General features: G+C 39.0%; 1 protein-coding gene across 4 annotated transcripts in view; it reads right to left on the bottom strand.

The window, feature by feature from the left end:
- Nucleotides 1–27110, bottom strand: part of stxbp5a (syntaxin binding protein 5a (tomosyn)) — a 143940-nt gene that overhangs the window by 24305 nt on the left and 92525 nt on the right. For all 4 annotated transcript variants that reach the window (XM_034699843.1, XM_034699844.1, XM_034699845.1 and 1 more), the window contains 10 exons: nt 16450–16573; nt 13121–13199; nt 12536–12690; nt 9776–9848; nt 9370–9517; nt 6352–6419; nt 2847–2887; nt 2387–2607; nt 742–920; nt 306–431 (listed from right to left, as the gene is read on the bottom strand). In XM_034699843.1, the coding sequence (XP_034555734.1) occupies nt 306–431; nt 742–920; nt 2387–2607; nt 2847–2887; nt 6352–6419; nt 9370–9517; nt 9776–9848; nt 12536–12690; nt 13121–13199; nt 16450–16573 (1214 nt within the window). The remainder of the gene's footprint in view (nt 1–305; nt 432–741; nt 921–2386; nt 2608–2846; nt 2888–6351; nt 6420–9369; nt 9518–9775; nt 9849–12535; nt 12691–13120; nt 13200–16449; nt 16574–27110) is intronic.

Here is a 27110-nt window from a genome sequence, read left to right as displayed (position 1 = left end):
AACGAAAGAGTGGGGAGAAAAAGGAAAGAGATGATTCATAGAAATTTGGTCACAAGATTTGATTTGGCTTTTGGAGAGAATACAAAATATCTTTATGTGAAACATCTAGACAGTACATCCATCACATGCAGTCTTAAACTGTGTTGACAGACATGGTTTTCACTTAGCTTTAGAGCAAATACTTTTCATGTTTCACTTCTTTTCTTGTCAAGGTTTTCATCTACTTTCTTCAAAATAGAGACATTAATCGATCATAGAAGTCTCAGCTCTAGCCTTGAGAAAGATTTCATTGTCTGTATACTCACAGGCCGTAGGAGGAATTGAGCGCCAGACTTGTGATGGGCTGAGGGGGCTCTCCACCCACCCACACTAACTGGACCACCAGATCCACCTGGTAACCTGGAGACTGCTTCAGAGGAGTACTGCGCACTCTGAGGAAGGGAAAATATGAAACTGAGGGGCACACACAAACAAAAAAAGAGAAGGCTTCATACGGAGAATGGCAAGTGGCACAGCTGCAGTTCTGAGCCGGTTGTGTTTTGAGGGTCTGGCATGATTGGCTGCAAGGGGGATGATGAGGGGGGGAGGGGGGAGACTGCGGCGGCTGAGAATGCTTCAGGCGCTGACTAAGTCTGGGCAAGGGTGCTTGAGGCGAAAGACAAGACTCCTGTGTGTATGAGAATGTGTGCGCCGGGTGCTTTTGAGAGTGCGTCTAAGTGTTTCTGTGTGTGTGTTTCGTACTTGAGGCAGGGGATGCTGCCTCCATCAGAGTTGTTGCTGCTGGTGGAGGGGTGCGAAGGCGGGCCGCTCGTCTGAGGGGAGGCGCCTGGCGTGGGATGCGCCGACGTCTGCTCTCCTCCTCCTCCGCCGTCTGGGGACTCTATGTCGTTCAGCTCATACTGCATTCGCACTTCTAGCAGCTGTGACAACACACACACACACACACACACACACACACAAACACACACACAAGCGCATGCAAGTTCACAGAAGAGACGACGGTTAAGGAGGAGGTCATTAAAATCATATTAAATGCAGAAAACTTTTTGTAAGCAACTACTCTTTGTGGTTTCCTCTGAAGATGGGATGACCATGGATGACTCGCAGAATCACCTAAATGATGGAGTTTTGTGCGTGTGCGTGTGAATGTTTGTGTAGGCAGACTGAGAGTCAAAGAGGTCTTTCAATACTGGAATATTGCATTCCTTCTGAGTCCTCCTTCGGGCTAGTTCTTTGCAACCTCCGCCTCTGCACATTCACACATACACACACAGACAAACCACCTTAATTCTCTCTCTCTCTCTCTCTCTCTCTCTCTCTCTCACACACACACACACACACACACACACACACACACACACACACACACACACACACATCATGCTCCTAAGCACCTCTCTTTTGCATTCTGTCAGTCTCATTAGCCTGCTGACATGTGGGAGTGAGGAGTGATCAGTGCCCTTCTTCACTTTCTCACCCCCGCCCGTCTCTGCCCTCTTCTACCTTCGCTTCTGCAAGGTTACCATGAGGCCTCTCTCCTAATTACATCCCGCTCCAATTTCAAATCTTGCTCCTGATCCACATCCAAATCTCATGCTTTCAGCCAAGGGGGGAAAAAAGTGCCGGAAATTTCGGGGGGGGGGGGGGGGGGGGGAGGCCTAACTTTGAAGAAGAAGCCTGGTAATCAAGGCATTTGAACCGTGCTGCGACATTTAAATCCATTTTCTGCTCGCCAAGTTTGTTTGGATGAACAAAAGAATTGGATGGTTGGGACAAATGGTGCTGAACACATAAAGGGCACAAGCTGAAAAATTAAATATTCACAGACGCATCACACTGCATCCCACATACTTTGATTGACAAGTGATCTCTGTCTCAGGAAAAGTCTAGAGCAACACCACCACAGCGATTGCCTCCTTAGCGAGAAAAATGTGTCCAAAATGATACATAAACAACTCAAGTGTCTTACTGGTTTGCAATTTAACACTCCACTGGTTCAGTGACCAGCAGTGGACACTAAGCATGTATGCACACACTTTCTCTCTTGCACTATAGGAGCTTTGAGCATGCTCACACAGATTAGACAGCGTTTCTCTTTATGCTGTGAAACACTGACTCCCATCACACCCCCATAAGCAGTTACGTCCCTATCCTGGCAGATTGTAATGACAGTCTAGTTTTGCTTGTTCACTGCTCTGTCTGTTAGCATGGCAACCATACTGCTTTTGACTAGGCAGATCTTTGAGAGCATATTGTGCTTGTGTATCAGCTGAAAAGCTTAAACAGTAAAGAAAAACACCTCTATGATGTCTTATAATTATGAAAACACGTCCTCTTTCTCTCTTTTTTTAAGAAAAGTCTTAGAAAGGTATACACTTTTTCTCACCTGTACCACTTCAGTAGTGACTTCTAGCTTGCTGAAACGGTAGATGATAATGTTGGCTGACACCCCGGCCACACACAGCATCCGGCTCTCAGGGCACCAGGCCATGATCTGAATAGCAAAAGGGTCTTCATCTGACACCTCGGTGCTGCCCTTCTCCTCCTTGGAGCGGTTTCTGTCAAACACCTTGGCTGTTTTCAGCTTATAGAGCACCTGAAGCATTACTAGAGAAATCAAGGGAAAACAAAAGAGTATCAAAGTATCAGTTAAAATCCAGGGGTGTCAGGCAATCAGAATTCAATCAGAAAAGTCAACTTGAACAGAAGGGAGAGGTGCAACGCTTTGAACCTGAAATAATAAGCCAGGTTGTTTGTAAAGGCTGCTGAGATTTACTTTCCTCCAGCTTCTATTTTCTGATTTGTTAAGTACATATAAACAAAGGTAAGACACTCAGAAAACTCACTTGCAGAGGCATCCCAGAACTTCACAGTTCCATCAGCATGCCTAGAAATACAAGAGGAAGAAAAGGTGAAAGATTGAAGAGAAATTAATTCAAGTTAAGTTACATGACTCACATTTTAATCGTGGGCTCTGACCTCATCAATACCTGTGGATTTATTTCATATGCAGAAATTGAGGCGTGATGATGCATTATTCTAAACCCTGCAGGGTGGACACCGCAGGTGGATACTGAGGAGGTGGAGGTGCTGAAACTATCAGCGCAGTGCTGGTGCAGGGCAGCCAGCAGTGACATTGGTAAAGCAGAGGCAGAGACCAGAAATCGAACAGCTTAAAATGAGTGCCACATAGGTTACATTTGTCAGGTGACGCACATCTAGTGCAAAATCAATGCAGCTCCAGTTGCCTCGCTTGAGTGGCTCTGTTTGTTTACTCACAAGTTTCAGGGTTAGAAATTTGAGTTCTAGTCTGATCAACCAAAATCACAGCATTAGATTTGCAACATTAAAATACCTTGAAAATCACAATTGAAGATATTTTCATACTACAAAATATTTGTGATTATTTATCATTATGTATTATGTGTGTGTGTGTGTGTGTATGTGTGTGTGTGTGTGTGTGTGTGTGTGTGTGTGTGTGTGTGTGTGTGTGTGTGTGTGTGTGTGTGTGTGTGTGTGTGAGTGTTATTTTATGGGTTTAATGTATGCATTTTAACTTGTGTGATATTCTGATATGTTGGTCCATGCTTAGTTGGTCCAACACAGGACATATTGCTCAATTATGCTGAACGGCACTTTAATGTGTTTAATTGCAATTTTGTATAACTTATATGTGCTCTTGTGATGTATTGTTGTTTTCTTTGTCATGCTATCATGATATACTGTTTCCATGAATTCTGTTTTGACCTGCCGGGGACTACGGATGAAAATTAGCCTTCTGGCTAACTCTGGCATATTTACATTGATGCAACGCTGAAATGTTCATTAATATGCACTGTCCCTTTAAATAATTAAATAAATAAATCAGCTGATGTGAACAAATCAAGCCTAATGTCTTTGGGTGTAAAATACAATAAACCAAAAATGTCAAACTAAAATATAACTTTTGTCAAGTTCCCAGCTGACTGCTACATTTCTCTTCTTTAGGTGGGTTGTTTTTTTAGCCAAAAGTCTACAATGGACCTGTTTATCATAAGCTTACTGGGTGTTATACCAATTAAATGTAGAACATGTTACTATTATAAAAGCACACATCATTTTAGCCGGTCAAATGTTAAAAATGTGAATGAAAGGTTGAATTTAACAGTCAAATGTTGAATATTTGTTGTAAAATATGTATATAAAGACTTTTACTTATGCATTCCGTAAACACGTTGTCCGATACCGACCCCCCTGGCCTCAGTTACTGGCATCAAAAATTATGATAAATAACTGAGATTTTTTTTCATTTGAATTATACACAATAATTGACCACAATACAGCTTCATAGAGCAACGGCCAACTTTTGGGCTTTCCTTTCCTGAGAGTTACAATAGTTAGGGATACACAACTTCCGTCCAAACCTTCTTTTTCTTCACATTCCAACTAGCAACTTTAAAGGCAATTTAGAGATGAGATATGACATCTAAAAGTAAAATGTTAGAGCACCCTGATGCGCCCTGTTTATAAAAATGTATATTAACAGTAAATACACAATAAATAAGTACAGCTAAATCCTCATCAGGTGACCATAGTTTGGTTCTGGAAATTAACCTTCTTCACCCGTGGTGTCTCATGGAGAGACACCGCAGGTCTTTTTTCTTCCTGCAGTGGTCAGACTCTATAACCGATAACAATTACATCACCAATACGAACTCAAGTGCAATATTTCCCCAATCCAGTTCATCCTTCTCTTCTTACATGTGCTATACGTCTTTCTACCCATCTTCTCAGTTCTGTTCTGTACTGTACATTGTTTATACCTATGCTACAAGTCTGTGCACACTTTTCCCCGCGTCATTGGTTTTGGAAATAATTGTAAATGTACTCATTTAGTTGTGTATATATGTTGTAAGACATGTTTATTTTTACCTCTTCAATTTCAATTGCTAATAACTGTTTACTAGTTGCTATTTTGTAGGCTCTTGTTTGCTTTATACTCTTTTGCACTGTCTACTTTGCTGCTGTAACACTTAAATTTCCCCGTTGTGGGACGAATAAAGGAATAAACTATCATATCTTATACTATCTTAAATATAGAGCAACAACTGTGTCCAACCCCTTTTTCTCTTTCCTATAATAGAACAAAGCCAGCTGAAAACACTGGTGGACAATAATACTCAGACTACAAACAGAAACCAGAACACAAAAAGCCCCATCTCCACCTACAGATGCTGTATCAATGTGAAGAATCTGTTAATGGAGCAACGCCTGCGAGCTAGTTCAGGCAGGGAACTCCAGCTACAGTACTTTCACATTTGCCATGCATCATTCTAACACTCACCTGACAAGTGTCCTCCCAATTAGATGGTCTATTTAACCTGCAAAAAGTTCTACTCTCTGCCTGTGTGCTGAAGCTTTCAGCCCCGCCACCTTCCAAGCATCCACCTGCAGGCGCTGACTATAGAGGGTTTAAGCTTTCATGTCATCACTCCTTAATTTCCGCATGTAAAGTCAATCAGCAAGGAGTGATGAGGTTCAGAGCCTGGAGGCCAAACACAGACAATGTTCTGCTGCTGGGAAAAAGTTTTGATCAATGCAGCGTGAGTTGACTGACTGAAATGGGGAATAATAATATCCAACATTGGAGCTTTGTGGGTCACCAGTTTGGTCTAATGGTTGGTTTCCGTGCCCCATAAATAGAGGCTATAGTCTTCCACATCACAGCTCTTTGCCGCACGTTATCCCCCACTCTCTTCCCAGTTTCCCGCTCTATCCTATCTCTCATTAAAGCCATAAACCCCTGTGTACACTGATGTGTAATCAGAGTATACAGCATCACACTCATTAGCAGATAAGAAGCACAACAGCTTCTTTATACAGTGTAACAGACAAGGACATTGCTATTAGATACATGTATTTTGGTTGCCTCTTCCTCCTCATCCCTCACTGCTTTGTTGCCAGTTCAGCTGAGTGAATTGGGAGAGAAATTTTTTGCAGGCTGTGGCACTCCAAGAAAGAAAGAGAAACCTGGACAGAATAGTAATACTGCAAGTAGGGGGTGAGGGGAGAGGAAGAAAGCAGAAAAGAGGAGCCAGAGCCTCCTGCTGCCAAACCCATACCTCAATGTCACATTGTTCAGTGCGTGTGTTCTGTTAAAAACGCCCTTTCTCCCCTTGTTGGCAGCTTAGCGCGGGATAATAAACATCAAAACGGTGCAAAGTGCACACGAGCGGAATACATAAAGAGCTACAGTAAATGTGTTAAGACGAGCTCCTCTGCTGTGGTGACCTGACTGTGCAGGAGAGGCGAGAGTTATTGAGGCGTAGCGAGACATTAATTCTAATGCTAATGAAATCAGCATCGTCTTACCCAGTGATGATGATCTCTGGGTAGCTTTGTGTGCCTTGACCCCAGTTTCCACCACTAATAGGCCACTCCTGGATAAACAGCAGAAACACACAGCGTTAGAGCAAAGGGAGAGAGTGCAAGCAGAAGGACAGCATGTCAATATCAACATTGGTTTCAGTAATAGACAACATGATTTATGTACATGTGTGAGTGTGCAAAGGAAAGCAGGAAGGATTCTTTGAGCAAGTCTCTCTGTGTGTCTCGCAATTACACATTATGCACCTCAGTGAATGTCTGTGTGTGAGTTGGTGGGGGGTTTGGCTTTGAACACGTTGACACATACAAAGGTCACCAGGATGACTCATGGTGATCTTTATGTGAGAATGCCCTCCTGCAGCTCAGCCAGGCCTTTATTTGAGGCAGAAAAAAGAGCAGCAGCTAGGCAGCCAGTTTGGGTCAGTACATGCTGACATTTCCGACAGAAAGCTAGAACAAGGCGACAGGGAGAAGAACATGGGCATACATAATGGCCTTAAGAGCAGGGTGTCTGTGGAAGATGGTACAGGAGAAAGAGACGAGAGCGAGAGGAGGGGCGAGGTAGTGGAGGATTGTGTGCAGTCGTTTTAGCTCAAAGGAGACTGTTAATGAAACATGTTCAATCTGACTGCATGTTGTTTCTTTAGTGTCATAAAAAGTTTGAATAGTGTAGTGTGATACATTTACATTTCTAATTCAGGCATTCAGCTCTTTAATGACAGCATCATCCAGAATGACATGAAGGAAAATTCTGCCCTCAGGATACTATTATACTGTTATAGATGATTAATCAGTGATAGGAGGTGTGTGACAAGAATTATTCCGTGATGGAGAATTATGGATAATTTATGTCTGTTTCAAAAGAAAAACCTGTCGTTTGTGTTTCTGATATAGAATGACACCGAATTGGCTGCAATCAATCATGACAAGGAACACTTAGCTACTTCTGTAGCAACAGTCATGCTCATTTGCAGCTCAGTAGTTTCTGCATAATTTCATGGAAATGTCCCTGCAATATCTCATAACTATTGAAGCTAACAAAATGATTTTAAGTCTTCAGCCACCCCAGTAGCTCTGCACAATAGTACCTAGATGCAACAACTTTTAGCTAACTCTAGCAATGATAATGTAAATGAACTAACATGCTCACACCATACACTGTATATAAAATGGACAGCGTCGCTCTGCCTTTTTCCCATTGAACAGTTTTGAAGCCAAAATATCCCGTTCCAGAACACAGACATCTTGTACATTTTCTGCAGCCAGAGTAACTGTTTCCATGGTAACAAGCTCCGCCCTACAGCGTAGCGTCCCGAAGTCCTACGGAGTTTCTCTCTACGGCAGCTGCCAATCAAAGTAAAACCGGATGTAAAACCCTGTTTTTTAACCTCTAATAACTAATGAAAAGGAAACTTTTCAGAAAAAAAGAGGCCTTGAACACAAAACAGTCAAATACTAACTACATATCACCACAGCATACGGATGTGAGAAACATTCGTACAACGTGTATTTATTTTTTAAAGTTTGACTGCAGCCCCATTCAAATGAATGGGGAAGACAGAGTTTTTGACCTACACTGCATCCAGCCACCAGGGGGAGCAGTTTTTGTGGAAGCCTCACTTCCAGCCGAGCGATCGGACGTCCATTTTTTTTTCTCCAGTCTAAGGAAAAAATAGACTGGAACACACAATTCCAATATGCTTATACAAAGGGGGTTCTCACAAATCTTGCCTCCTCAGTTTATCTATTTTACTGCAGATATTACCTAATTAAAGCTAAATCAGCAAAGTCTTGTGGAATGGAAATGTTTAAGATTTTTGCAAAACAAGCAAAGTGGTACCTTCTTTGATTTTTTTTACATGGCTGTTAAATATTTGATACTACAATTTGTCAAAACTCCATAACAATGTTGTTTAATTCTCAACAGTAAAAGTAACGCCAGGGAAAACCTGACCACGCATTTCACACCAATCACCTCAGCCTGTTGACACTGTGGCAAAAACGTTAGTTTTCATCTCACACTGGTCTTCAGAGTCAGGAAGTGATACAGTTAGCGGGCACAGATGTTAGAGCAGCCTGAGGAGCTACTGGACCCCAACCATATGCTCAGGGCGTAAAATTAACACCCGCCAAGCGCCAATGGTGGGTAAAACATGTTTTTTGCATGTGAAACAAAAACACACACCTGCCAGTGGCCTATGGAAAACTTTGTATTGCATGTGAGGTTTTTTCATACTTTCGCCCATTTCTGCCGACTGTCAGGCTATTTTGACCCTCGCGGCGCGCTGTACTTGTGTTGTGATTTGGTACGTCAGGAACGGCGTGACGTCAGCTACGGGAGTTCTATTCATTCCCTTTGATTGAAGAAGCACGGCAGGAAGAGCATTTTGAGGAAGATGAGGGGACACATTACCGGCGTGAAGCCACCACAAACAAAAAGGATAAACAAAGAGGCAGGAGACAATCAAGAAGAGGAACAAACAGCTTTTGTATTTGGCTGGTGAAAAAAATATTTTTGGCCTGTAAATTAATGGAGGTCTCTAGCCAATGGCAGATGAGGTATAAATAGTTACCTTTAAGGCCCTGCATATGCTGTATATCAAAAATGGACACCATGAGTGATGACTGATTGTGAAGGCAAAAGCTTTAGAGCTCCCTCTGCTGAGTGGTTGCAGTATAGGTCATAATCCCCGCCTCCTACATTCCAAAAGATGGGTCCAGGGTCAAACTTGAAATTAGAATACAGTTCTAATACGTTTTCTCAAACATGGTTTCTGGACCCAATTATCTCTGACAGGGAAAAGATCCTGTCTTGCTATCGAGGCAACAGCTGCAGAGCTGGTGAGTGCACCTTCACAAACTTCTTTCCTCTCAAGGGTCTGAATCTAAAGTGTTATTAGTTACCACTGATTTGTATAGGTGAGTAAAATATTTTCTTTAAGATTCACACAGCAGTAAGACAGACACATTACCCACAATAATGACAAAATCCTTATGTATTACCTTTTTGCTGTATCCCTGTCGTTTCTGCCGCGAGCCAACAGAGTAAAGTGCAGGTATGAGGTCCACAGGGCAGTCGGCAAAGTACTCGCAGCAGGTCACAGGAGACTCGTGGATAGTCAGAGGATAGGGGTTCTCGAATATGGGGTAACTGTTCACATGAGAGCACAGACAAAGTCACACGAAACTTAATTACTCTGTCTGTCCAGTCCAAGTGTGTTAGTCTCATTCAGAACTGCACACACTAAAGAATAAGATTTATTAAAGGAGGTCATATCCTGATACAAAGTAGAGGTTATGAATAATAAAGATAATGAACTCTAATAGATCAGCTGGGACACTTGAGCCTGCATTTCAGTAACAAAAGAAGCAAAGATGATAAAGAGTAATTTAATAGAGTCATACGCACCCATTTTGTGCAAGGTCGATCACCACTAAATCCTTTTCTAGAAGGACCACCACGGCATAAGGTTCCTGAAAATCTGCACGGTGAAAGAGCGAGACAAGTCATTCATCATGCTGGATTTTTTTTTCTACTCCTGTTATTCCTTGAGAGAGCTCCCCTGAAATCTGCAAACCACAGGGGAGGAATTCCTCAGCTTTTCTATGGCAGATGTTATTAACATATCTGTGCCCTGCAGATGTGAGGGCAGGAACACTTAACACTTCAAATATATGAATCTATGTGATTCATAACTTTGGGGGATATTGCTCTGGTTAAATATTTGTATCGGGAGTTGAACCTCATATTCCACATTTGGGTGATTCTCTGTTATAACAGCCTTTAAACCTTCATATTGATCACGTTACACTAATATCAGAGCGCCACCAAACTGCTGAATAATCTACCTGCATATATTGCTGACAAAAGCTTTTCCTTCCATCATTTTAAGTGACATCAGCTGTTTTTAAATGAAAGTAAGCCTTGAATTCATTACTGTCAAAATCTTGGACTGATCTAATTTACACTAATCTAATCATGGTTTAAAAGAAAGGGCCTTTGTCCACTAACTTGTGGAAGTCCCCAAAACCTAAATTTCACATCGCTTCTTACCAGCACTTGCTGTTGCTGGATTACAAAAGTTGTCTGGCACACTTCACATTCCCTTGATAATGATAAGAGTCTGCTTTAAGTGGCTTTGTATCCTCAGTATTTGCTTTTAGTCAGGGAATTTTAACAATGAAAATAAGTGAAAGGTACCATATCCTGACGTTAGCAGCAGCTCTAGCCCAGGAAATTGCACCCTCTGAAAAACTAGTCTGAAAAGAACTGGATTGTCAGTGACCAGCAGCATTAGCGTCTCTTCCACAATTGTTTTTGACAAAGTGGAAATTGAAAATCCCACCTTTTCTTAACTTTGGGGGAACTCTTTTCATCTGAGACCGTTGTGAGTGCTGCCACAAATACAAGTTACTCTGAGTGCCTTTTTTGGACTAAGGACGCTGAGTGCTGAAAAGCTGAACAGAATTGGTCTTGCATCAAAATAGAAAATAGGCACTACCAGTGCAAATTAACACCATTGGTGGACATAGGCCCTAAGTGTGTCAGGTGGTACTTTGCAAATAGTCCGAATAACCTGAAGTGTGCATGTTCTCAATATTATAGAATCTTTTTGAAAGCATTTGATGTGTTTTGTTTGAAAGCTTTAACAGTTTGTATTTTGTTAGTTTTATTACACCTGCTCTGGGTATACAGTTAAAAATAAGCCAAATATCAATCATTTACAGAATTCTATGTAAATATGCATTGATGCTCTAACTTGAAATTGTATCAATAGCGTATGCCTGATTAGTCTTTCTTAAATGCCACCACAGAAGAACATTACTAATGGGTCCATCATAATGAAATGTTTTACTGAAAGACATCAAGTCTACACACCCAAAGAGTACATTTGCACTACACGTTTGAGTTGTAAATATCATCACACTGCCCACATAGACCATTCAGACATGTTCATTTGAAGAAACCGTGTGTTAAATGTGTTAGTGTTTATAAAAACTTGTGTCAATAGAACAATTGTATAATAGAGCGTCAGATCTAAGCCTATCAGATACACTATGGCTGACACACTGTGACGGCTGTTGGCAAAACACCTCTCCCTGTCCTTCTCGATTTACTTCCTCTGAGCTGGTCTACAAAGGATTCACATGCTCATACAAACTGTTATGTAACTTTGGATCACTGTGCAGTATCATCCTGTTTGTCATTTGGGGCATTTGGGACCTTTGTATCAGTGTTATTACAGCTGCTTTCACTGCTGGTGGACCCATAGATACAAACTCAAATAGACCAAAATACAGAGCACATGGCCTTTTTCAGTAGAGGTCTTATATTAGATATTACATAGAAAATTCTATTTGGTAAAGAAGGCCATAAGGGGTTGTTAAGAAGCTGCAAACCTTGAAAAAACAGGGTGTATGCATATTTTTCAAACAGCTAATCCCAGTGTTGAGAATTTGTTTTTCCTGCATACTGTATGGACTTTCTGTTCATGTGGATGTAATCATGAGTACCTCAGTCTGAGACCTTCTTCTTTGCGCATTGAAACACATTGATGTGCACATTGTATAAGCCTCTTCTACACACAAACGCATTGTGTTAATGTTCACTCTTATAGTGTACATCATCAGCCCGACATGGGTTGTGTGATCCAAAGAGCCAATAATGTCCATTACCGGATGAAGTCAGCAGGCGCTGACATCAGACTGCCCATGACAAAATGATGTCATCACTGTTATATAACTGAATAATCCTTCCTGGGGCTGTACATATGTGAGATAACAATACAGCACATTTTACATAGTGGATTATAAATGCACAGGATCCAATGCATTTCCACTCTGTTATTTTAGCTGTTGACTCCTGCATACAGGAAATAAGATAATAATCTCATTTAGAGTGATGGTGGTTGTGTACAAAGAGATGAAAATGTAATATACTGTGTGGGATAATAAAACTAGAATAGGACCGCTTCCCTAGGGAAATTTCATATTTATTACAGAAACAAACAAACACAGGGGCAAGCTATCAAGCATAATTACAAAACAGAAAGGTGTGTGTATATATGTATGTGTGTGTGTGTGTGTGTGTGTGTGTGAGTTTGTGTGGAATTACAAAAGTGGTACAAAATGACAACAAGCACACAAATACAAACAGACAAAAACTTACCATTAGGGTACGGTGTCTCACATAGTGTGAGGAAGTCTACTATAGGATAGTCCATCTCCAGCACTGCAGTACTCTTCCCGTGCATTACGGTCAAACATGGCCGCCGGCCCACCGTGTCGTAGGAAAGACCACCAGAGAGGATTATGAAGGGTTCTCTGCACCACACAAACACACACAGGCAAAGGTGTAAAAAATGATGTGTCTTTCAATGTTTATGATTCATACTATGGATACCGGAAATACCCTTTTCTGATTGGTCTGCGGATGTCAGTTAAAATTGTATATCAGAACATGACTGAAGATACGGGCAAGTCACTGAACTAAATGAATACACAAAACTATTTTAATGTGACAATAACACAAACTTTGACAGGTTGAATTACAGGTTCTATAGAAACATGCACTTAATGCTCCTTAGGGGACCATTTGGTTTGTGTTGATTTTAGCGCCCCCTGTGGACAAAGTGGTCTTCGCTGATTTGTCCTGTACGTACGTTATATGTGTTTCTTGTCTTGAAACATGGCAAACATTTAAAGCCCAGGCATGCATGTATATGTCAGTGCAAGAGAGAGAGAGAGATGTTACCCAATTCTTGTGGTTTTGTACTCCACTTTCAGAATGGGTTTACAAGGCTCTGGCTTCTTCCCGTCCTTGGGCTGTTTTCCTAAAAATAGAACAAAACAGAAATTTCTTTAGTTTGCAGGTTCACCCCTCCTCCTCCTCCTCCTCCTCCTCCTGTTCCTCCTCCTCCTCCTCCTCCTCCTCCTCCTCCTCCTCCTCCTCCTCCTCCTTCCCCTTCTTTTCCTCTGCTCTTGTCTTGTTTCTCCTGTCATCTAATTTCTTTTTTTTTTCTCCCTCCCCGGAAGGTGCACTTAAAATGCAGCTATGAACAGGAGCCAGACAATAACAAAAGTGCACTAATCAGAGAGGAGACAGACTAAAGCAGGGGCAGAGACATGCAAACAAGGAGTGATGTTAACGGCTGATTTTCAGAATTCACCTTTTCATACTTTTGAGGTCCATGTGAGGCTTGTCTGCTCATTAGCTTATGTTTTGGATGGATTTTTTGTGCATATTTTAGTATAAGAAAGCATGATAAGTGGCTGATGTTACTGCAGAGCCAAAGAGAGCCTCAATGCAGGTTATACAAGGCAGGTCTGTATAATAAAGAACTACTTTTAATAACTACATCTAAATAACAGATATCTAAAAAAGACAATTAGAGAAAGGCTTATAAGCCTTGACTTGTCAAAGGAATTTGCATAATTGCCCATTAAATACCAAGCTAATTATGTATGCAGCAGTGGGAGAAACAACTAATTAAAAAGCCTGTGTGGTGAAATCCCCTAAACACAAAACTGGTTAGAACTTTTTTCCTTTCATTTAATTCATTTTCTTTGTTCCCCTCTCTGACTCTCATGCTCTCTCTGTCCATTTGTTGCACTCACACACTCTGTCTTTTTCTTCCAGGCCCTTCATCTGGTGAACTGTCAGAGTGCTGCTACTGTGTGTGTGTGTGTGTGTGTGTGTGTGTGTGTGTGTGTGTGTGGAGAGTAGGATTAAAATGCATCTTCAAAAGAGCAGACTTTTGCTTCAGTGCAGGGTATAAACAGAGCAGAGGCACTGATGTATGCACGTGCAGACACAAAGCAAAGTAAACAGAGGCAGGACATAATTGAACTGACAATAATCCTGAAATGAGGCCGACATGTTTAGAGAAGGAGTGACTTTTATGAGTGTGGAGCAGGTGATGTGACTGACATAAATGGATGAAAAACTGAAGTGTTTTTTTTTTTTTTTTTAATTAAAACCCAGGGGGAATTAATGTTGTTTCACTCAGGAGCAAAAATGGAGTATGTCTGTGTTGATGTAGCTGTACTCAGTCTATGGGAGTATGGGAGATAGAACCTTCAGTTATCAGATCCCTCTCCTTTAGAATCATCTACCAGTCAGGATCTGGGAGGTAGATCCTTCTCTATTCTTAAGAGTAGGCCTAAAACTTTCATTTTTGATACAGCTTATAGTTTGGCCTAGCTCAGGCTTTTGCCAGCTCTTAGTTATGCTGCTATAAGCCTTAACTGTCATGGGAACTGGGACACTGATCTCCTGTCTTTCCCTCTCGCTCCTCTGTTTGCTTGCCGCATTTAAATCTTAATGTGTCATTAAAGTACTAATCATGGATCTTTCTAGGAGTGACTGAGCTCCCTTGTCACGTAAGTTCCTCTGGATCACTGCTGCAGACAGCCGGACGCCTGACTCCAACTGTTACAACTATTCATATTCGTCTTACCTTCATTATCACTGTTAAAATGCTAATGCTAATTTTATATCTACTTGACTCCAGCTGCAATAATTTAAATTATTTGTCCTTAAAATTAAATGTAATTACATTGCCATAAATATCAAGATCAGTCTATTATAATGAATTTTCTGTTCCTGAAAACACTCCCAATACTTGATCATACATCTGTATGAGCTGTTGTTGTTGTTATTGTTGTCTATCACTTTGTCTTTCTTTCTGCATCTCCCTCTATTCTCCTTTCCAAGCCCTACATGGTCACAGCAGATGGCTGTCTAAGAAGAGTCTAGTTCTGCTAGAGGTCTCTGACTGTTAAACAAAGTTTTTCCTTGCTACTGTAACTTGCTAAATACTGCAAAGTGCTTTGCTCATGGTGGATTAAGATTTGGAAGCTGGTAAATAAGGTGACCAAACTTGATCATTTTCATAGTAAAGAAATGGTGTCACTTTTTTTTTCACAAATTTGAATGCTTAATGCTTGGTGAAAAGTCAGGCCTGGGGTTTAATTTAACATCTACCTTACCTATAGCACAGGCTTTAAGTTTAGTCTACTTTTAATAACATAAAAATGACAGTATACTTGTAAAGATACTGCAACTGTATTGCAAAGACAGACCATCATGCATCTGTGTGTTTAATGCTATTAAGTGCTATATGTGTACCTCCATCATCAGTCTGAGTACTAAGACATAGGGTTGCAAAGGGTAGGAAAATTTCTGGAAAGTTTCCGGTAAATTTCCATGGGAAGTTAAGCTGGGGAATTTTGGAAATATTCCAAATTGGAAACTTTCTATGGGAATTATTGGAATTAATGGGAATTAACTGGGAATTGATGGTAGTTTAATGGAAAGGTGTCATATACAAGCATAAATATTTGTTTTGTTATAAGCAGACATCCATCCAAAATAACACAATTAAAACTGATTTATTTGTAAGTAGAACTTTATCAAGTGTTAAATATTTGATTGAGCAATCAATTCTTTCATTGAAGAACAAAAACATGAATGTTGAGTTAAATATTACTCATCCCCCCCGACCCAACCCATTCAAAAATTAACAAAAATGCAATCCCAACAGAGTCCCATTCAAAATGTTAAATGAAAAGAGCCGCTCTCCCTCCAAAAAAGTCCCATTCAACATGCAAATAAAAAAGCATCTTCCCTCAAGCTTCTCAAGCCTAGCCTCTGCAGGATTCTAGAAATCATCTGTGCATGTGATGGAGGAATGCACAGTGCATGTAGGGGGCATGGTCTCAATAGCCCTGCAGTAAGCAGTGTGCTATGTGCATGTGATGGAGGAATAGCATAGATATTCAACTGTACTTGCATGAAATCTGGTTGTTTTAGTCAGGATTATGCTAAAATATATTTTCCCCAACTTTATTTACGTTCCCTTCTAAGAGCCAACCTTCAATCTAGTAAATTCCTGGTTTATTCCTGTTAATTCCCATAGAAAGTTTCCAATTTTGAAAATTCCCAGATTTTGCTACCCTACTAAGACGTACTTATTCCTTTCAGTACTCATGACTTCAGAATAATGTGCCAACAGTATTTGAACCCTACATGTCATACAGGGTGTATGCAGTCTGTGAATGAGTGTGTTTCCGCCTCCTTACCATGCGGGGTGATTGTCTGTATGGGCTTGCCCGTCCCTCTGACGTTCCATATGGTCAGAGTCCCGTCTGAGTGACTGCAAATGAACTGCTTCCCCTCATGGTGCCAGGCAACCGAGTGGATTGCCTAGGAAAGGACACGTGGAAAGGAGAAGTGTCAGTGGGTCAGCGGGATTAAACATCATCATCACCCTCAACTTTGCTGAAGCCACATGGTGCACAGTACAATGTTCATATGCACGTCAAACACTGTGACTCTGCATCATATACTCTCTAACAGATGGTGAAGGAGCCTGGGCTCTGACTTCACAGCATTACTCCTGGCATAAATGCATATATTAGAAGCAGCTCTTATAGGAGACATTTACTGAGTGCAGAGATAAGAGGGAATGGATTGGTCATTTTATTTAGGAATGCCATGAGGCGGGTTTTATCACAGAGGTTATAAATTTAAGTTTCCATTTGGTTTAAACACAGTTGATATGGTGCATTCAGGGTCAACCGGTGTCATTTTTAAGCCATGGATTTGAGACACTTTCACTTACACTCTGATTTCAAGCACCATTAAAATCCTGTAATAGCATTTGTTAATGTTTGTGTTCTGACTTTTAATCAAGCAAACTATACACAATAGTGACAAAAACAACAAACCAAATGAAGGAACTGCAGGATTAAAAGCCAACAGACTTCAATTCCATTTCCACAGAGGACTCTCGAAAGATGCATGAGTTTGAGTTCTCTGTTTTCGCATCTTCCTCATCATTTAAATATCTATCCCCGCTGCTGTTGTAAGCCTGCCTCACCCACAGTTATCTACTGACAAGCAATCATTGAGAACACAAACACATCATGACCAAAGTATGCCAGTAAAGGGCAACCTTGCTTATTGATGCCCTTTTCAGCGCTTATAATTAAACCCAGTGAATGTCTTGACATTAAGTAAATATGATGATGTGCGCCAAATCTTGTACAACAGCTTCCTAAGCAGTTTCAATACTGTTTCAAATGTTGTTGTCTTTACCCGACAAACATGCCACTCGTGTCCCCAAAATGCTGCTCCTCCTCTTTTGTCATTGCTCATCTGAAATGAATGATCACCTCGCTTGTCAAAGTCGATGTGAACGCGCTCAGGTTAGGTCAATCTCTTCCGATTGAGGCTGCTATTTATTTTGGTGTGTATCAATTTTGCCTTCGGTGTGTCATTAATCAAAAAGCTGCGGTGCGGCAGGCTGACTGAATGTGCTGAGTTTATCAGAAAACAGCTAAATAAGACAGCTGACGAGGGAAGCAGTGTCAACTAATACTCATGTTACACCAATGACACAACTATTTATATCTGTCACACTGTAGTTATGATATCTGTATTTCACATTGTGTTAACTTCTTTTTTGGCTGCACAGTGAGGTCAAATGTTTAATTATGTAGCACAGGCACATGTATTTTACAGCAGTCCTTGAGTTTTGGCATCCTTACAATGTCCACGTCTAGTTCCTTTAGTTGGGATGCACACTCTCCTTTGTAAGCATCTATCTTTGTCAGAGTAATAACAGGTGGAGAATGACTTCAAATGTAGCTTGCAAACAAGCAGGAAAAAAAAACGAGTGAGTGAATAAATAAAAATAACTGCATAGTCTGATTTCTTGAGGACTTGGACATTTCCATGGACAACTGAGGTCTTGGAGACTCAACTAGGACCAAAAACAGATCACTCATTGGCAACTTGGACTTGAACAGACTCAAACTTGTCATAAGTTGCTTTTGTTTAGTTAGTGTTTTCTAGTGTTGTAGTCAAGACCCCATTAACCGAGACCAAGACATTATCCGAGAGCAGAGTGCACTGAGACAAAGACAAGACAAAGACGTTTAGTGATCGTGACCGAGTCAAGACCAAGACCAAGGCAGGGCAAGACAGAGACAAGACCAAGACCATATCAATGAAAAGCTATTATGAAGAGTTAATGAAATAAAAGACTGCTGTTTATCTTATTTAAGTTTCCTTTGAATGCTATTCACAGCAACAAACAAGGTTTGGTTTTGTCTTTGTTGCCTTTCTTTTGACTCCTTAAGTTTCGTTTTTTCTCTTATCAAAGTAATGACAGGGACACAGAGTGCATCAGTGGTGGTCTCGACTGGTCTTGATACAAGATACGGAGTCCGCCCAGTCCGAGACCGAGACAAGACTGAGTAAAAATGCTTTCGATTACGAGACGAGACCGAAACCTGAAATAAGCGCCCTCGAGACCGGTCTGGAGTACTACAACACTAGTGTAATCTATGTAATTTAATCAGATTTTACTTCCTGTTTCTTGTATATTTACCTTGTATAGTTCTTCTTTGTACCTACCTTTCTGTATTAATTATAATTTATCCTCATGTCTTCCTTGTGTTGTTAATTAATGATCCATGTCTTGTGAGTCAAGTCTATGGTGTTCCCTGTTTTATTTTGTACTTCTTGATCCCTGTGTGTCTGCTTTAGTTTTACTTCCTGTCCTTTTCTGTCTTGATTACCCTCATCAGTATCACCTGTGTCCACCGGCGTCCACACCTGCTGCTCATTAACTAGTCTGTATGTAGTCTCTGGCTGTTTTACACTACGAATGTAGTATGCAGTATGTACTGCATTCTGCGTTTTAAGGTAGTATCTAGTATGACTGTCCTGTTGGATCTATTATGTTCACCCCCCGCCCCTCAGGCAGAAGGCTGCGCAGCCTAAAAGCCAGAACAACAAGGCTAAGGTGTAGCTTCTTTCCAGAAGCTGTGAGACTTGTGAACTCTCTTTAGGTCTGTTCTCTACACTTTACCGCTGTGACTGCATGCACACATTACTGCACTTTCTTGCTGGTTTTAAACTACGTTTTTATATTTACTTGCTATAGGCTTTAGGTTATGTATTTATTGCTTTATTTGTAGGGTCTACTTTTAGCTTATTATCTATTCTGTGTGCTGCTGGACCTGAGTAATGTGTTTCGTTCCTTCATGTTTTTAAATGTAACTGAATGACAATAAAGTGAACCTTGAACCTTGAACCTTGTATGCTGGGCCAGGCTTTGCTGGATTTCCGGTTTTGGATAGCGGAAGTAAACAATGGCCAAGCTGATAGCAAAACTGCTTCTTTAGCATCCACTTATGATTTAAAAAATTTAGAAGTGGTTTATATGGAATTAAATCATTTCCACAGCACCTAAAAACTGAGTGCCCCTCATCATATACAGAAAAAATAAGAAGCGGAACGTGAGCGCTTTGTGTTTTCTTTGGGACCATTTTCGATTTAGCTTTCTTGGACTTTTGTAAGCTTGTTTTGTTTGACCTTTGCATTTATTTTGATTGTTTAGTTAATCTTCATGAATTCTGTACATGGCTTGTCATTCTTTGATTTTAACCAAATAGAACAAAACGTGAGATTTGTTGACTGGACAACAACTGCACAGCACTAATATAACTTTTATACCTTATACTTATCAATTTATTTGCTTATTGTTTTCTGTGAAAGTACCTACAACAACACAAATCTGGTCCTGATCCAGATCAGTTTCAAGATGCATCCATTTATTTGCTTGCTTGTAAAGTATGTCATCCTTTCATAATCCTGCATGCCCAGACTTAAGTTTCAAAGATCTGAGGTGTTATTTGGGAGACTTGTTTCCAAAGACTAATCTAAGGTTCCTGTTGTGGTTGTTTTCAGCTTCTCAACCTTGAGAATTTTAACAAGCCTAATCACCCTGGTTATCCTCATTAGGATTTCCTCCAGGTCACCAAGATCTTGATGACACAGAGCTTCAGTTCTGTGACATCATGCTGCACAGGCACACACACAAACATTACCTCGTTAAACTGATTATGACTCATCCCCCTCACACTCCCACACAGACTCACATAAATGAAAGATGACTGTTAAGTTATAAAATCTCTAGAAGCTTTCTTTCAACTGTTCATCGGTTAGTTTCCTGATTTCCTGTTTGTTTATTTTTTTAATTAGAGAATAACTGAGAGAGCCGATGAGTAATGGTTAGGTGTGTTATCTAAGCTGATAGAGGATATGAGTGACAGGACGGTGGGATGCAGTTTTTCAATGATTAGTCGCCAGAGGTGATTCACCAGTGAGCAGAGCCAGGTGGTGTGGATGCTGTTATCACAGGTGTGCTGAATTAAGTGTGAAATATTTTCAGATTCTGTAAATTTTTTAGCATCCCACGCTGGGAACCTAGAGTGAAAAACCTGTACTGTGTAAGTTTGGAGAGGGAAACAAAAAACACAGAGGTAATAACTAGTCCCCACAATTTCATTATATAATGCACAAGATAAATAAGTTGAGCATACAAGATCAAAATGATCACAGGGATATCTGGTAAATATTATATTATATTTGTATTATTATTTTAACCATTATTATTTGAGTCATTGCTTTAACATATATTTACCTTATTTAATTATTTATTTATCTATTTAATTCTTGTATTCATCTGATCTTGTTAACGTTACCTTTTTTTTAACTTTTCTTTCCAGTATTACTTATTTTATTAATTTTACTGTATTGGTTTTATTTCATTTTTTAAATATTTCATTTATAATCATGCCTTTTATAATTTTACCATTGCTGTTGTTTTCTGTCTCTCTGTTATGCTGTGAAGCACTTTGGGCTGCATGTTTTTATTATTTTTTAAGTTGAGTTGAGTTGAGTTGAGTTAAATATATAATTTATACCTAAAAAAATTAATAAATTATCCTCCAATGTGTGAATGATCATGTTATGGTAGGTTTTAAGTTCAAATTAATGATGTATCCTGAATGATAGCTCTGATTTTTAAGTGAAAATTAAGTTTATATTGTTTATTGTGTGAATTTTTCAGTGCAAAGGAATGAAAAAATTATTTACCTTGTAAGTTTTAAATATAAAGTGTATAAAAATCTGAATACCTAGTAATATCTAGCAGACAGATTCTAGACAGAAGCGCTCTTTTGCTCATCCCTCCCATCAGTGAAGCAATGGTGGCCTTTGATGACAAGAAGCTCCTGTGATGCATGATAAGTATGATCATCCATTTGTCAAGTCTTTACCATCAAAGACATTTATCAATACAAATTCTTATTCTCACAACAAGCACTATCTTGTTCATCATCTTCCAACAGGCGCATTTTGCACGGCCACTCACACAATAAAAAAATGTATTTGTCCATTCTGTGCTACTGTAGAAACATTCCAGTGCAAGATAGCCGCCCCTGAGGAAAGGGAGACTTGTCCTTATGTAGATACAAAAGACTCATTCTAAATGTTTTTATACTCAGGTGATTAGAAGCTAATCTAAACTTACTTGGGAAAATTATAATCCATCTCTACAAAGTCTGTTCTCCTGGATGCGTCTTATTACAATGATTGTCAATCTACATCTGCAATCCCATTCAAATTTAATTCCTCATTTGAGTCATTCTTGAGTTATTGTCACATTTTTATGCTCAAATGTTATTATCAATATTAAATATGTATGTGCCTTTTGTTCGTTTTTTTTTTTGTTTTTGCTTTTGTTGTTTTTTCTAACATTTTTATACACTCCTCAATTTCTTATTTATTAAATATTACTATTACTATTACTATTATTATTATTATTATTATTATTATTATTATTTAATGATTGTACTTGCTGTTTACCTATTTTTGTGTCTTATTTTATTTATTGATAGATGATAAAGTTGTGTTTATTGTTAGTATGATAAGAGTTACCTGATACCAGTCAAAGAACTTCTTACCAGTTGTATTCGTGTTTGCTGCAGCCAAGACAAAGGATGTGATCAGCAGATACTAAAAAAGAATGCTAATTAAGAAGAAAACTGTTTACTAGTTCCAAGAAGCTTTGACAGCGACTAACTTCTTTAAATCTACCAGTTCATTGTTCCCTGTGACAGTCCCACTAGGGAGAATGTGCACAGTGCTTAATTGGAAAATGAGGGGGGTAATTGAAACACATGGTACTCATCCTATCAAACAATACCAATTAAAAAGACTAATTTCATGATTTATTACATTAGGTCAGTTTACACAGAGCAGTCTTTGGGGGGGATGAGCAAATTCAGTCAACACTTATTAGTGTGACACAAAAGTGTTTCCCTATTCATAGACACACACACACACACACACACACACACACACACACAAGCTGGATCTTGACAAAGACAAACCCACAGAAACCAAAAAAATGAAGTTGGAGGAAGGAAACAGACATAAACATAAACATGCATATCACAAACCTAATTAGAATAGCTTCTGCCAGCATTGTGTCAAACTGGGACTATAAGACAGCTTAGCCCTGAAGTGCTAGACACACACATACACACACACAACACACACACACACACATACAGAGGGGCTCTCACAGCGATTGTAATTCAGCTCAAGTAGAAAAACATTCTTCCAAAAAAAGGCTTAATCTAGAAAACAAGCATTTGGGGGCGAGTATGTCAACAGTGATTTTCACAGAGCAATCCCGTTTTGTATTAGAACGTGAAATCCGTTCTGTTTCTGTTTTTCAGTTGTTGTTATGTAAGCCATAAGAAGAAACACGTCCTAGTGAGTTTCTATGTACCAATTAAAACTTTTTCTATTTTACAAAAGATGATACACCTTCATTGGTTTGGCCTACAGCAAAACATTGTCAAAAGTTAAGTGGGAGCCTTATAAGAGTTGCAGGATGCTAGATGATTTGACTCTTTAGTTTAAATTACACATAAACAGTATAATAAATACAAATGTAGAGTGAATTTTTAAAAGTCACTTTTTTACCACATTTAGGGGACTATTTTTGATCTTCACATTTAATTCAGTTGTGAAAAATATATTAAGTTGAAATCATTGTTAAATCTAAATGCTAAATATAAATATAAATGTGAAATATATATCTAATTGTTAAATATACATCAAAATGCTAAATACAAATATAAATATTAAATGTAAATCTAAATGTTGAACGTTAAATCTAAATGGTAAATATAAATATAAATATTAAATACAAATCTAAATGTTAAATTTTGCTCCGCGATCCTAAATATTTAGCTGATAGGCAAATTCCCACTGCTGCCAAGTGAAAATACCAAAATAAAAGCTTCACAGCGCAATACAGACTTAGCAATAGCAATAGCCTGTCCACACGGTTTATAGCCATGCTAACAACATGCTAGTCTTTATATTTCCAAATTTGTTAAAAAAGAACTGACTTTTCATAATTTATCAAGGAGATGTTGCAATTTTTCATATAAACTAACTCATTAATTGGTACACTTATTAATTATCGCCATTAGCCAGAGCTACATTGTTTTTAGTGATAATAAGCAAATGTTAGCTTGCTAACAATCAAACGTGGGCACTGTTTACATTATACATCAACTTGATAATACTGGTATTGTTAGCATATTAGCTCGTTGTAGTTAGCCTAAATCAACAATGTGCCTTAGCCAACAGCTTCACATAGCTGCTAGCCTTGCTGTTGACTTGCTAATTATACTGTTTGACTGCTGAGGAGTTTAGCAGTAGAAAAACATCATACCTTAAAGGTTTTATATTTTAACTCTGCATAGATTTGTTAAAGGGCATTGCTATTTTTAAGACAATAATAACTGCAACAGAAGTCCTATCTACCAATATAATGTTGTGTTAGTGTGTAAGTTAACAGCAGCGATATGACCCATGGACAAAACAACATAAAACTAAAACTAACAGCTCAAAAAGGGTGACATTTATATTTAATAATATATTAGCTAACCTTAATACTGGGTAAACTATGGAATAAAACAAGTTCCAATCTCCACTTGTCAAAACATAATCTTCGATAAACCATTTAACCTTATTGTAGGTATCAGGTAACACTAAAGACTGTATAACACATGGATCTACTCTCTATGACGTCACCCATTGGTTTTTGAAGCGCTATTCTGAAGCTTATCTATGATAGTCGCCATCTTGGAAATGCCGACTCAGCCTAAATTTAAGTCAACCTAACAAAAGACACAGAGGTGAAGTTGAGTTGGGTTGTAAAGAACGGCTTATTTTAATAGGTGGTTTCTCATGCTGCTGCAGCAAGCTTCAAGTGGACACTCATGGAACTGCAGTTTTTGGCACTTCCACAATGGCCTCACATTTCAAGTCTGGAAGCTGCCGCTTCGGTATCACAGGAGAAAATGTATTAATCAACAATCATCTTTCACTGAGGACCACATTAATCTAATAGAGAGCAACATCTGGGTTATACTAATGGATAAAGCCCAACAGACTGGTGTCAGACAGAGCTTTCCAATAGTGTGTAGTGTGTGTTTTTCAAATTGTTAGACAAACAGGCTGGAGGAAAACTTCACCAGGACATATCAAGTTCAGTCAGATAAGATGTCAATCAAAAAATACCACAGGAACCTCTCTTTGGCAATGTTTTGCCCTATAAGGACAGCCTCACCCATTTGGAGCTTGATTAAATAAAATGTGTCTTTTACATCAGACTGTATTCAAAAACAGTGTTTACCCTATACATTTTGGGGTTTAACTATGCCAATAATATGCCTAGGTAGTTCAGTCTTTAGACACCATGCAATAAAATGTGTTATGATTAGGCATGTAAGGATATATATATTGCAAGATGGTAAAAAATCGATACAAATAAGGGTGGATTAAAATTGATTCAACAAAATTTGTATCAGGATATTTTTTTTAAGTAGAAGCCACTATCTGCATTTCACTCCGCTTGTTCCACATCATTATGTCTCTTGAGCTGCTCTCTCGTCACACACTGAGTGGAGGGTGTTTTAAGTTTAAAGCATGTTTCAGAATCAGCTGACTGCACACAGCAGAGACACTCAGCTGGGGGCTGCAGCTGAGTGACAGGTCTCCACGAGCACTGTGTTTCTCCCAGCTGACACCTGACCACGTTTAAATGCTTATTTTTCTCAATAAGAACAAGAAAACTGGACAGAGTCCAAAATATGAATATGTTCAGTTGTCCTGTTCAATATGATCCGTGTCATTTAGGGGAAAAAAACATATTTAGCATAATTTTCTGAAATGGAAAACGTTCACATTTTTTAAATGATTAAAAGATAATTGATCGTTAACATTTCCAAAGGACTATCAAGGGGAATACTTGAAATTTAAATCCCTAATTTAAAGAGGTTTACCTTATTTGTTTTAATATTAAATACTTTCATTTTGGAATTGTTCACTTTCCATTTCTCTTTAATTGTTCTGAAATTTTCCAACAAGGTATCTTTGTATGGTGATTTTAGTTTTTTTGCAAGTTGCGGAAAAAAGTGTGTAGTAGAGTTACAACACACCTTAAAAATGAAAAATGATTGTTTTGTTTACAAAGAAATATAAGATAAAAAATACATATTGCAAATGTCCATATCTAAGATTTGAAATAAAATAATATTTTTTTAAATTTTGAGTTCCATCCAGTTTTCTTGAAATCCGTTAGAGTCGTGAGTGAATCAAAAATCAGGATTCAAATTGAACCGTGGGTTGAATGTATCGTGACATCCCTAGTTATGTTATAAAATAATATGAACCAATGTGATAAAAAATAAAGTGATACATAAGTGTAGATATGATACAGTATAATACAATATGATGTGAAGCGATTATATAGGATATGACACAATAAATGTTATGTGATGCACTATGGATAGGTATAATTCTGTATCATACCATAACACACCACACACAAGAAACAGAAAAAAGAACATTAATGCTCAAGAGGAAGTTTTATTAGAAGAATGATAAGCTCACTGAGTTGAATGACAGGTCTTTCATGGATATGCCACCAATCTTTTTTTTTTAAATCATGCCAGAGTTGACCAACAGGAGTCAAATAAAAGGTGAAGAAAAGATGTACAAATTCAGATCTGTCTGTGATATCAGGCATTCAGCAAGCCTTAGACCAAGGTGTTGAGTCAGATGGAACAGAGGGTCGGGGTGACGGATGCTCTCTGGCTACCAACACTGCTGATCCGCAGCTAATAATACACAATACTCTAAAAGACACAGGGTGAAGGGCATGCTCCCTCAGCTCTTTGTAAAACTAAAGTTTTACTGCCTCTGATGTTTGTCTGAACTCTGTCTGAAACTTTGTCTGTTGTAGGAACGTCAAGACAAGATCCTTTTTCTCAAAATCATTTTGGCAGTTTGACAGCATCAACATATACCCAACAGATGCTGCCATCATTTGAGTCAAAACATTTTCATGATTTCTCTAATGTGCAAACTACTTTCTGACATTGTACGAGAATCGTCAAAAATGTGCCAAGAATACGGGAGCGATCATTACTCTTAAAACCATTCAACTCTATCCTTTGAAATGCTAGACCACAGAATCTCTTTCAGTTGTTAAAACATCCACACATTTTCAGCAAAACAAAAAAATCTCTGAGACGAGCTTAATCCAGAGTCTGAATACATCACTGATGAAAGGAGGAAGAAGAAAAAAAACATTCTTGTTCCAGTCAGTCGACAACTCTGATTCTTGGCAGCAAGCTTCTAGGCAAAAAGTGTCTGAATGAGAGTGCACAGCAGGAGAGAGTGCACAGCAGGAAGAATACAGCTGGCAATTGATTTGGTAGCTGTAAAAAGCTATTTCCTTCCACAGTATTGTTCGCACAAACTATACAGAGATGGAGTTTGGACAAATTCAGGATAT

Source organism: Notolabrus celidotus, chromosome 13 (genome assembly GCF_009762535.1).
Source record: "Notolabrus celidotus isolate fNotCel1 chromosome 13, fNotCel1.pri, whole genome shotgun sequence".
Lineage (NCBI taxonomy): Eukaryota > Metazoa > Chordata > Actinopteri > Labriformes > Labridae > Notolabrus > Notolabrus celidotus.
The sequence above is the reverse complement of the archived record's forward strand: the minus strand, read 5'-3'. Positions and strand labels throughout refer to the sequence as shown.